Source organism: Haplochromis burtoni, unplaced genomic scaffold (genome assembly GCF_018398535.1).
Source record: "Haplochromis burtoni strain Fernald_Lab_line unplaced genomic scaffold, NCSU_Asbu1 Contig_58, whole genome shotgun sequence".
In the NCBI taxonomy this organism is placed as follows: Eukaryota; Metazoa; Chordata; class Actinopteri; order Cichliformes; family Cichlidae; genus Haplochromis; species Haplochromis burtoni.
Window position 1 is genome coordinate 2563361 of NW_024582419.1, and position 13214 is coordinate 2576574.

The 13214-nt window shown below is 39.3% G+C and overlaps 1 protein-coding gene across 1 annotated transcript; it reads left to right on the plus strand.

Annotated features, from left to right (window-relative positions):
• The first annotated feature begins 711 nt into the window (after positions 1 to 711).
• Positions 712 to 4695, plus strand: LOC102297878 (transmembrane protein 236). Its single transcript, XM_005922488.2, has 4 exons — positions 712 to 1097; positions 1333 to 1405; positions 2095 to 2218; positions 2756 to 4695. Exons 1-4 carry the CDS (start codon positions 826 to 828, stop codon positions 3451 to 3453), a joined length of 1167 nt encoding a protein of 388 aa, XP_005922550.1. The 5' UTR covers positions 712 to 825; the 3' UTR covers positions 3454 to 4695.
• The last annotated feature ends 8519 nt before the right edge of the window (positions 4696 to 13214 follow it).

Consider the following 13214-nt stretch of genomic DNA (forward strand, 5'->3'; position numbering starts at 1 on the left):
TCTGTGGCATAGCAGATACTGTGGCTTGATGGCTTTAGAACCAAAGACAGATAAAATTACTTCATGAATGCTTTTGACTGGTAAAGTTCTAGCTGGTCTTTGGTGGGGAAAAAAGTCTCATGTCGCTTATTATTGTGATGCAACAAATCATAATCAAGCGCCTGAATTTGATGAACAATAACATGTTGAACTGACAGCAATTTCAAAGTACGAATGCATTTGTAATTGTTACAAAACAGTGTGGATTCCAAAATTTTGCAGTTAGAACACTTTGCCACTAGATGGTGATATATAAGCATGAGAGGAGTCGATGTGTTTTTAGTGGTATCTTGTTTCTTGGGTTACAGCCAGTAGTCCTGGGATGCTGGTTATACTGTGGGAGTAATTAACTTGTGTTTCTTATATTTGGAGAATTCCCAGGAAGAATACAAGGTACACATCATTAAAGCTGTGTGGACTGTGATGTGATAAGCCTGAAAAACACTGGCCGAGATGCTGTTTTTACCTCGGATTGCCCCAAAGCGATTGCTGTGGCACATGCATGTCCTTCAGGGTGTAAAGTTAGACGAACTTTGTTTGTACGTTGTATCAAAAGAGAGCAAAGGGCCGGTCACATCACCGCCACGCCAAGGCACACAATGCCTAGTGCAGTGTAAGCAGTTGGGTGAGCAGAGAGCCAGGGCTGTGGTGTGTGGAAAATGCTAGTGGAGGCAGACAATGCAGAGGTCCGAGGCCTGACCAGCCCTCAGAGGGACAGGGGTCGCCTCACTGCGACAACAGCCCCTGTCTCCCTCCCTTCTTTTTCTTTTTGTGAGCTGCCACAGGATGGGCTCAGGGAGGACGGTGAAGTTTGCCCTGTGCGAGGTGCTGCAGTTTGCAGGCCTGTGCGTGCCACTCTTCATCGTCATGCAGAGGTTTGCTGTCATCGTTGCAAAGGTCAAAACATCAGCACAACCCCCCGGAGACGGCAGCACTGCCTACTGGTTGATCGTGGCCTCCTCTATTGCCTATGTGACCTCCACTGCCCTGCTGGTCTGGGTACCCCTGAAGTATATGGTCTTCATGAAGAAGAAATTTCTCATAGGGAGGAAGAAGTGGTGAGTTTCTCAGACATGAAGATTGAGAACTGGTCCGAGTTGTGTATGCTCAGCAGCTGGGATCCCAGTGCTGTCCTACGGGACCGAGACATTATCAGCTGGTTTGAGGCTGAACTGGCCTGTGACTGGTTTGGACAGAACTTGGCTGGTTAATACCAGGCTTTAGCAATTCCTGTCACTGACTTTAACTTCCTCCCTTGTTTTCTTTCTTGCCCTTTTTTTGTCTTTATATCAGGAGGCCAGTGACCCTTGTTTATGTGATCCTATCCACATTACCCTGCTTTGCCTTTCTCATTGCCAGCTCTGAGGTACAACACCCAACAGATTGTTTCTCACTGCTTTCATTTGTCATATCAGGTTTATCTCTGCTCTGATCATGAACTTTGACCTGTATGTTGCTATACTTGTAACATGACTCAACCTGTAATTGTAGATCCTTTGTAGTCATGTTGGGTGATTGTGTTTATACTCCAAAGAAGTTGCTAGTAACTTAAACATATATGTATTACAACATTGTGTTTGGGAACATGGTGTATGACAGGATTCACAGTATTACTGAAACAAATGTGATGAGCTGTGAGAATCCTTATGGATCTCAGGAGAGGACTATCTAGCCTTATGGATAAGGAGCTACTGATAAGCAGCTTGGTTCCTCTTCCTGTCCATGCTGTCCTTGTCAAATCATGTCCACGAGGCACATTTTCACTTCCTAACTGGCTACAGCCCAGACCTTATTTGCCCTTTTTTGTGGCATTCTTTAAAGCTTAAGCAAACCTTTTGACCTTTGCTTATCTAGTGGCTTCAACATAAGAGCCATAAATTCTGCTAAGATGAGCAACTCGTCTGTTTACGGCTGTGTCAAATGCCCTCGCTGCAAGTGACAAATCCCAAAATGTTTATTACCGTTGAGGTGAACCAGTGGGCTCTGTAAAGATTAAAAGTGAGTAAATAATTACAGTACTCAGTCAGGCTAACAATTTTACGGTTGTTTATCCAGGTTCAGATAAATAACAACCTGAAACACGATACATTCACTGAGCTCCCCGTGTCACTAGTCCTCTTCTCGCTCATCTGCATTGACGTTGTGGAGAGGATACGACACTGCAGGCTGACCGGCCAGGGTGAGCGCAGCTCTCTCAACACATTACACAAATCACTCTTTGACTGCTGTAGATCCTGAACTTTCTGCTGCAGACTTCTATAGTAAAGCAAGCTGGGTTTTGCATTGCAGGAGCTTGGAGGCAACTGCAAACACACTGTGAACATTTCTATACATCACTCGAGCAAAATGAAGAAATGAGCAGGATATTTCTTTGGACTGCTTCATTTCTCACTTATCCAAAATGAGGAAATGAGCAGGATATATTTTTAAATTTTTCTGAATCTGACATGGCAGAAGTAGGGAAATATATTTTCTTAAAAACCACATGATAAAACAGTTCATATGAATTTCTTCAAAGCCCAAATCGTTTGAATGAGCGATCTCTTGATTTATTGCCTCTGTCTAAACAGCAGATTAATGTTTATATCTGTGAGCCACATTATTTGTCTGATAGCCTTCAGCTGTCTCTTTGTAAATCTGGGCCGACACCACTTGATGATAAACAGCTTAAGTAAATATAATCCAAGATATTGTGTTTTCTTTTTCTTCTCTCCAGCTAATGACACCGAAAGAGATGCTGACATCCCTTCCACTGTCCTCACACATGTGGAACAAGTAGCACCAGTAACACCTATCACTCCAGCGGTGCCAGGGCCAGCTGTGCACAGGCAAGGTGTGCCCACTCCTATGCAACCAGGAGCAAACCAGCTCAATGACAGGAACCAGAATGGAGCAGGAGCTCGACCAGAGACCAATGGGACGCTACCAGGCATACCAGGTAACAATGGGAGGCCATATGGCATGTCTGGATTGAGTGAACCATCAGGAAGCACCACACCGTACCACATATCTCCCTATGCATACACTGGGCCTCTGAGATTCCTGTGCGCCACTGATGCCCGTGCAGACGTGTTTGTGGACAGCTTTATGTTCTGGATGGATACGGTGGAGATGGTGAGAGTGGCAGGACATCCTCTGGTCTACTACTCAGGCTGGGTGTTTCCCATCTATATCTTCAGCTACCTATCATGCTTGCGTGTGGTGGTCATGCCCCACAGCCCCCTGCTTTCCTCCCTAGGAGTAGCCCTGCAGGATTTACCCTTCTTCTTTGTGCGCGTTGGCCTCATTGCCTTCTTCGGCTTTGTTACGCCCATCCTCTATCTGATGAAGAACTTGTTGGTCTCGCTGGCCTTCATCTACTTCAACTTTATGACCAAGTTGAAGGTCTTCAACACAGAGAGGATGTTTTTTTGAGACCAGCATTCAAGGGCAAACAAGCTTTTCCTTATTTTCTGTCATATATACATTAAATACTGTCACGACAGTGGGTGCTCATTTTAAACAGCCAAATTTGTAGATGATGGCTTCAGACTGCTCTAAACACTCTGTTTCAGACAGCTTTATGTCTTCTATGGCTCTCCATGGCATTATAGAGAGTCCATATCACTTATATGATCGTCTCAGGCACTTAGCTTTGCCTGTGAGCACAGAAGCCCCACCTACATGCTGTTTAAACCTTTGGTTTATAAAGGGCAGCCAATCAAAAGGAAACTGGCTAAACAAAGACTGAAATGAGATTTGTTTTTGAACCATGTGTCATGCACAGCTACTCAACTGCCTTAAAAGAGGTGGTTAAAGCAAAGGTTTGACACAAACACAGAATGTATTGATTCAGATGGTGGCTGCACCGGCACTTCTTAAAACGAGTCAAGTAATAGGTTAAGTACTAAAAGAACAAAAGGACTTCTCAAGTAGTTATTGCCAAGAGAGTTCATACCAGATGTTTACACCAAATAACAGGCCGAGCATTGAATATATGATGTTTTAGTGAGGAGTAGAAGAACAATATGTAATATGTTCATCAAATCTGGCATCACGCTAAATAAAAACCTGTTTAACTAGAAGACAATTATTGAAAAAGCTAAGAAAAAAATCTAGCTCAAATGTTCAAATTTATAAGACTGGGATTAATATATTGCAATTTTCAAGCATTTTTCTAGATTGTGATGCCACAGTGATTTTCTGTTATTACACCTAAGTTTTAATGGTACAAATGGCACTTAAACATTGGTATTTTTTAAGATAATGTAATATTGAATAACTTACGAAAAAGTTCATTCTCAGACTTCATGATGGATTCACAATTCACAGCTGGTGCAGTCAAACCAAGTATGAATTTGTGCATGTGACAAAATGCATGATGGTAATTTTCACAGGCCAAAAGGGAGCTCTTAGGCAATGGAAACTACATGTCGAGTGACTGTTGTCATGTTATGTCCAAATATACTTTTTTTAAACCAAGAATGGCACTTTGGAAATGTACCTGTAATGTAATGATTTTTCTACAATCATAAAGTGCGGTGAATATGTAAAAGCATAAATTCATGTTGTTTATATTAGGTTGTTTTTTTGTTTTTTTTTGCTAAGTTTCTATACAAAAAGAAAAACTGGTGTGAGATTGTGTCACTGATACATATATTTTGGTCAACTTAATAAAGAAACTCATAAAATATGTTGCAACTTTGACTTGTGAAATATTTTTTATGCAGACAAAATTCACTGGCACTGACCTCCCATGTATGTTTTTAGGAATTTTTAAAAAAAACTCTGCTTAAATGTTTTTCCTTGTAATTCATCTGATCTTTTTCTAAATCCTCAAGAGCAGGGGTTTCCTGTTATTCTTCTGCAAAAACAACTTCATCACACACAAGAACAACGACAGGGCAGTCATTGTTCACTGAAACAATGACTACACTGAAAAGTGTAAAGTAAATTAATACAGCACTGACACAACACTTTTGTGACAATTATCATTTTCTGAATAGACAAAGTTGCAGAACCAAAACAAATTAAATAAAGTAACACAAGACATTAATGTGAAAAAATACCAATAGCATAAAGTAGGTACTATATTTTAATGACATAATGCCCACTGCAGTTTACACTCAGGTACTTGGACAATAGCAGGTTTTGTAATTTTGCTTCCAATCATTAGTATCGTGAGTTTTAACTCAACCAATCAAGATGTGACTACAGTGCACACATAAAGAAAAATAATGTAACATTTTTATTAAATCCTCTATTTGTTGTTTAGGGTTTAAATCCCATCACATATGTTTTCGTCTCTTATATCCACTCCTTTGATATTTCTATCTAGAAGATAGTAAGGACATTTACCCACTACACATTAATGGGGCATATATTTGACTTTTTGTGTTCATCTTCCTAAAGTTGTAGTGGTATCGGGGTTAGCACCATTGCCTCACAACAAATGGGTTTGAAGCCACTGGCCACCTAGGTCCTTCCAAGATTGAATTCATTCACTCACTGTTCCTGCAATCCGCATTGCAACCCACCTCCATTATATGCTCTTCACGCTACTTATAACTTACCGTGTAAGTTAATAAGTATTAACGGGAATTCTTGCAGTTTGAGGCCAAAGTGGCCATGTTGTCCCTCATTTCCCCGAATAGGGAGCAGGATTTCCTCTTGTCATATAAGTATGCTGAAACATATCATCGCTGTACTGTTCACCCAAAGCCTCATGAGAAGTGCTATCCTGCAAAACCCATCACATCAGCAAAGTCCAACAAACCTCATGATACCCTTGTTTCCTCATATCTGTTCTGCCAAATCTTCTGACATATGAAAGATCTTCAAATTTAGTCTTGTATAACACAGTCTGTGTTTCTTTAACCATAATGCAATGGCTACTTCAGAACAGTTACAAAACAATGACAACGGCAATATCTTTACCCTTGAAAAATGTAATCTCTTTTTTTTTTTTTTTTACAAACATTTAAACTTCTACCTGACCTTCAAAGTTGACTTTCATTTTCTTGATGAATGGAGAGATCAGTTTGTTTCCCTTCTTGCCTACCCTGCCAAAAAAGTCTGCAAAAAGCTTGTAGACCTTGCAGGCATTTGACCAGGTGTAAATGACATGATACTTTTCAGGGTGATTCAGAGGGGAAGGTACTGTGTCTCTGTGTTACCGTTCCTCCATGTCACACACCTTGGCACGTACCAGACCCCTTCTCCCCTTGACTGGAAATTGGGAAATCTCTCTTACAGCCTCGTTTGCCACTAACAGCAAACCACACACTGAGAATAACGTTACCTTATTTAAAATTGCTGTGTCCCTTTGTGTCCTTCAAGACCTCTGCATCACTGCTGATATAGGCACTTCAGATTTTTTTTTTTTATTTTGTGGTGGATATTAGGCTTTTAAATGAATTTAAATATATCTACATATGATATACACTTCACCTTCACTGGGTGAAGATGCTGCTGGTCTTTGGCCTAAAAGACCAGGACCTGCCTTTAAACTGGGGCAAGTGCAATGAGAGAAATGTCATGATCTTCAAAGGTTCAGGACTTTGGAGTCACTGGAGGATACATGGGACTCAGGGTGACCACTGTTGAAAGGAATATCAAGGTAGAAATTGTGGGTGCAGCAACCTACAAAGGCTAAAATGTGCTTTAGCATTGAAGGGTGTCTTCATTTTTTACCATATTGTGCATAATTTCTTCATGCTTTAAATATTGTTGTTAAGTATTTGTGTTTGCAAAAGAAGAAAGATAATTCAGAAATTCTGATTATTAGTTAGTACCACAAGTACTGGCAGCACTAGTAGAACTGGCAGTGAAACAGCCCCGGAGTATGATGGAGCCACCGTGCCTGGCAGAGGATACTGTGACACAGTGTTCTTAGGTTTGAATATGGTTGGGACAGGCTCCAGCTCCCGTGCAATCCTGAATTGGATGAGTAGAAGAAAATGAATATAACTCTGTAACTGAGTAGTTACTGAGCATTGCAGTCACCAGAGCACTGGCAACTTTTATGCACTTATGTGCCTCTGGATTTGATGCCCTGGGTTCTGTCGGCTTCCACTACACGGGTTGCTATAAACTTTCTCTGTTTTTCTGTTTTGTGTTTCTTTGTTCTGGGTGGATTTAAGGATAGCAGCATCCACTTTGTCAGTAATCAATGGATTGTGTTAATAAAAAACATAGAGATATATTTTCTTGTCTCTCAGAATGCTTTGAAATATCTTTGGTGATTTTATAATCCTTCTTCTAACATCTAGCTTTTATCATCCATCTATTTTTGGTCTGTTGTGTGTTTCATGTCTTGACGTGGTTGTTTTTATAATATTAAGTCAAACAGACTATGTATATATGTGTTTATTTATTTATGTATGTATTTATCTGTCTTTTTCCGATATTAAATCTACAGTAAGGCCTTCAACTGTTCGTAAGTTAATGGTAAGTGTCATGCGGCGGCTATGTGAAGGCAAGAGAGGACCTAAATGCACAGCGTTAGACACACGGGGATGAACTCAAAGGCAGGTCTTTATTAACAGGAACATAAGAAGTCATACAAAAACTATACTGGGAGCAACTAAAGCTGAGGCGCTGGGAAGACACGGTAAATGCACACAACCTAGAGGGACGACGCAACACAGAACAAAGGGACACTCTGACATAAATACACAGAAGGTAACGAGGGAAGTGGGAACACACGGGGAACACAGCTGAAGACAATTACTCATGACCGAGCAGGGAGGACACGAAACTGAAAATACTGACACCAAGATGTGGACCTTAAACACAACACAGTACACAGAGATGAGCACAGAGAGAGAGGCAGAGAACAAGGATGAATACGAGGGGATGAGGAGAACACAGAACACAAAGGACGGGACCAGAACAAACACCACAATAAAAGCATGGACACAGGGGGAATCCAAATACCAAACCAAACAATCCAATGGACATAAGGAACAAAATACAAAACAACAGGAAAACTAAGAACACTGGGTCAAAATGACCCAGGACCATGACAGTAAGGGAGAGTTAATTGTAAGGTTAAGGTAGAATACTGTGCTACACAACAGCATAATCATGTCTGCAGTGAGTGGGAGATGCTCTGTATCTCATTGTACATGTGTATAGTGACAATAAAAGGTATTCTATTCTGTAAGTCTTGCACCACCTCTCATTTCTTTATAATTTGCTAGGAAATGGGAAATAGGTGCCATGATCTACTTAAGGTACTTCAAAGTTATGGTGCCAGAAGGTAGACCTGATGTATTAGCTTGCAATTTGTGTGCTTATTGTTTTAGTTCCATTAGTTTGGTTCAGTTAGCTGTACTTATAAACGTCAGCATGGTAAACCAAGATGGTGACCATTAGCTTGTTAGCACTGCCACTGTGAGCATGCTGTTTTCATTTGGCTTGAAATACTACATAATGGCAAAATTGCTGTTCACTTGGTTCTCTTTGTTTATATTTAGACTGATACAGAAGGACAGTACCACATCGGCATGATCGTGAATTTGGATGAATCATTTAGGTAAATATTAGAAAAAATACTGGCCATTCAGTAACAACTGCATGGGTGAGTCTAATACAGAGATAGTCTAAAACACATTGAACATTCACGGTACCAATACTTATTTTCATTAATCACAGATGTTAAAATGAAACGCATTATTGCTCAAGAATTTCAAGTGAATAGGGCCTGTGCTAAAGAGGTTTGGTTTTTTTTTTAATTTGGTATGCCCCATGCATGTCTTCAAACAAGAGAAGGGATTTTCCTCCACTTCAAGGACAGAGACTTAAATCTGTTCCAGTAAAACATTTTCTCATATCCATTTCCAGTAAGCGTCCCTTTGTAATTACAACAGAAAATCCCTAAACTTATTTTGTTTACACAGTGCTACAACTTTGTTGAGGGGACTCACAAAGACTGGCAGGGTTCCAGGTCATAAAAGCCAAAGAGGAAATTTGGTTCCAATCATCAGCGAGTTGAGCAAGGTGAGTAGTAGGAGCCGTGTTGTAATATACTTCTAATGTTAAAAAAAAGTATACTTTTCTCTGTCTGTAAAGATTACATTTGAAAATTATAAATTACTAGTTATTACTTCTACTTCTTTCATTTCTATATCAGACATTTGACACATACATGTGAATATTAACATACTGAAAATAAACCAACTGTATATTGTGTACAGCAGTTATATTTTTGAATCTAATCCTAAAACTGAGTGCAATATTTTGCTGCAGGATTGCAGGATTACTTGGAGACTTGAAAAATGGGATACCGGAATGTGGATAGCTGTACGTCAAGGCACGGCTTCATCTGTAAAAGAAGTATTGGTGCCCGATGACAATGACAGTAATTTGAACCAAAAATGTCAAATTACAAATCTGTTGCCACCGATTTTCACTCCAGTTCTTGTGTAATTTGGCATACCTCGCTGTTTCCCTTCCTTAGGAATGACGTCCTCATGCCATCCTTCCACTAACACTATTTCTGATGAGGATTCACCGAACAGTGAATCAACAAAAGGCCCAGATGTCTCTCTCAAATCGTGTGTCTTTGCTGGATTTCCTTCCTTTTTCTTAAGAATATGACTCTCAGATACTGTTCATCTGCTGTATACAAGGGTTTTTGGTTTTTTTTAGATCGACCACTTCTTCCTTTTTCCCATACTTGTCCAGTTTTTTCAATTTTTTTAAAGAAACTCTTACACCATCCTGAGACAGGCCACTTTTTCAGCTTATAAGTCTTTGGAAATCACCTTGTTGGCACATTTGCCATTTTGAAATGTTATATTATCCCTGTGACATTGTTGTCTTTGGTTATTTTTCATATATTCAACCTAAGAAATTGGAACAATTATATGTTTTTTTGACAGGTTTCTGGTAATTTAAAGAACTGGTTCTTTGCTATATTGCCAGTTATTTGTAGACAACACTGTTCTTTTACAGTAAGTTTGGTGGCTTTTTCATGCTTTAATGACTCTTAGGTCAGTATTTAGTATTCCAAAATCAAACAAAAGCATACCTCTGAAAATGGTCAGGTACAAAGAGTGAACTGACAATGAGTGAAAAAGCAGGCAATGTCCAAAGAAAAACTTTGAAAGACCATCAGAAAGCCTGGAGAACTGTTACTCAAGACAACTTTTAACATGACAGGAAACTCTAGCAACTTGGTAACAAATATAAAGAAACAAGAGGTGGCTAAATGCTTTTGCACAGTACTATATTTATTGTGGCATTTCAAATTTAAGATATGTCACTGCTAAAACTGTACATTTTGCTTCCTTTGCACACATCATTACACCGTGTTCCAAATTATTATGCAAATGATATTTTAGTCAATTCAAATGAGTCAGCATAATTTTTGTGTCATCCACCATTAGAGTATAATTCAAATGTTACTGATCAAAACTCCCAATGAACACAGTATCTTTTTCAAAAATAAAAAACTTAAAATGCACTGTTCCAAATTATTACGCACACAGAGTTTCAAAACATTTTATAGGTTGTAGAGAATTGAAAATGGTCATTTGTTGAATTTGCAGCATTAGTAGATCAATTTTACTGAAATCAAAAGCTATTTCAATCAAAAACACCTTAACAGGTCAAGTAGGACCCCTTATTTGATAGTAGTTTTACAATTCTTGCATCCATGGAACTTGTGAGTTTTTGGAAAGTTTCTTCTTGAATGTCTTTGCAGGATGCCAGAATAGCCTCCCAGAGCTGCTGTTTGGATGCGAACTGCCTCCCACCCTCATATTTTTTTGTTTGAGGAGGCTCCAAAGGTTCTCAGTAGGATTGAAGTCAGGGAAGAATGGGGACCACACCATGAGTTCCTCTCCTTTTATGCAGATAGCAGCGGTGTTCCTTGTAGCATGAGATGGTGCATTGTCTTGCATGAAGATGGTTTTGTTGCAGAAGGCACAGTTCTTCTCTTTCTACAATGGAAGAGAGTGGTCAGTCAGAAACTCCACATACTTTGCAGAGGTCATTTTCACACCTTCAGCGACCCTAAAGAGGCCGACCAGCTCCCTCCCCATGATTCCGGCTCAAAACATGACTCCACCACGTCCTTGCTGACGTTGCAGCCCTGTTGAGACATGGTGGCTGTCCACCAACCATCCACCACTGCATCCATCTAGACCATCCAGGGTTGCAATGCACTCATCAGTGAACAGGACTGTTTGAAAATTTGTCTTCATGTAGTTCTGGGCCCACTGCAGCCGTTTCTGCTTGTGAGCATTGGTTAGGGGTGGCCAAATATAAGGTTTATGCACAACTGCAAGTCTCTGGAGGATCCTACACCTTGATGTTTGCAGGTCTCCAGAGGCACCAGCAGCTTCAAATATGTGTTTGCTGCTTTGTAATGGCCTTTTAGCAACTGTTATCTTAATCAGATGTATTTGTTCGGCAGAAACCTTCATCATTGTGCTTTATCTGCACGAACCCATGTGTGCTCTGACTCAGCCACAAATCTCTTACATTATGGTGATCACGCTTAAGTTTTTGTGAAATAGCTAAAGTTTTCATTACGTGTCCAAGGCATTCAACTATTTCACGCTTTTCAGCAACAAAGAGATACTCTTTCCTTCCTATATTGCTTGAAAATGGTGGTTTGCTTAATAATGTGGAACATCCTTCTTTAGTAGTTTTTCCTTTAAATGGGCTCACCTGGCAAACTAATGATCATAGGTGTCCAAGATTGATTTCAGTGATACAAAGAGTCCTGAGACACAATTCCATCCATGGGTTTAATTGAAAAACAACTTATTTAATCTTTATGACACTTAACTGTCATAGTGCTATAAAAATATTATATATTCATATTTTTTTCCACTTTAAATTAGCCAATCTTTTAAAACTACTTCTCCCTGAAATATTCATATCAAGTTTTAATTATATTTCGGGGGTTTTAACCCTTTTAATCGCAGTTTAATTACATGAGCGCACCGTTTTTTTTTTAGCCCCAAAAAACAAAAAAACAAAATATTTTCCATAAACAACATTTGAAGTAATATTTCACTTTTATTATAATTAGGCCTTTGGATGGTCCAAAGATTCGCACCAACATTCGTTTTGATCCAGCATTATTTTTAATGCAGGGGCAAATTAAAAAAAAAAACTCACGTCCATCGCCCTAGGGACCGTTTTCTGCCACGCCCCAAAAAGTGCTATAAAAAGATTATATATTCATATTTTTTTCCACTTTAAATTAGCCAATCTTTTAAAACTACTTCTCCCTGAAATATTCATATCAAGTTTTAATTATATTTCGGGGGTTTTAACCCTTTTAATCGCAGTTTAATTACATGAGCGCACCGTTTTTTTTAGCCCCAAAAAACAAAAAAACAAAAAATTTTCCATAAAATACATTTGAAGTAATATTTGATTATTGTTATAATTAAGCCTTTAGATGGGTCAAAGATTGGCTCCAACATTCGTTTTGATCCAGCATTATTTTTTTGCAGAACTATAGTAAATTATAATAAAACGGTATACTATGTTTTTAGTTTTCACATACTAAGTGCTTATTACCTTGTTGTTTTCTAAAATAAACTTACAAAAATATGTTAATAACAATACAAGATCACTTTGAACCAGAAAAACTTTTATTTGAGAAGGATGAACATGAGTGGTTATGTTGGGAATCGAGGAAGAATATGATTTCCGCTGCCTCCAGCCGGCTGCTCGGAGCGGTCTGCTTGCAGCGGTGGGTCCCGGTGTCGTTCCGCGGTGACTCTTCCGGGCCAGTTTGTTTCCCCAGTGTCGGGAGCACAGGCTGGGATCTAAATCACGCACAAACAGTATTCCACAATTTTTATTTTTAGTTACAAACACTTCTTTTTATGACGTTTTACGCCTGAAACGTTGGAGGGCTTAGTTCTTTATACAGAAAAGTTACAGCAGGATATAAATAATTATCAGGCAAAATATCCTTCGTTCATTGCAATAATCCTGTCCGAACGTGAGAATAGTCAACATAAAATGTTTTCTTACCCTCAAATCGAATAATAAACAAACCAACAACAAATAACTCGCTGCGTCGTCGTGACGCATGTTCTTTGTTCGGTCGACATGTCACCACATGTTCGATCGCAAGAGCAATAAATCTGTAGTTTTCTTTTCTAACACTCAACTTGCACGGTAATGCAACAAGACAAGTTCTTCATAAAACCAGAACAAAC

Coding starts and splice junctions, on each gene's coding strand:
- LOC102297878 (XM_005922488.2), top strand. CDS start 826: ATGGGCTCAGGGAGGACGGTGAAGTTTGCCCTGTGCGAGGTGCTGCAG. Junction 1,098..1,332: donor CTCATAGGGAGGAAGAAGTG/GTGAGTTTCTCA, acceptor TCTTTATATCAG/GAGGCCAGTGACCCTTGTTT. Junction 2,219..2,755: donor CTGCAGGCTGACCGGCCAGG/GTGAGCGCAGCT, acceptor TCTTCTCTCCAG/CTAATGACACCGAAAGAGAT.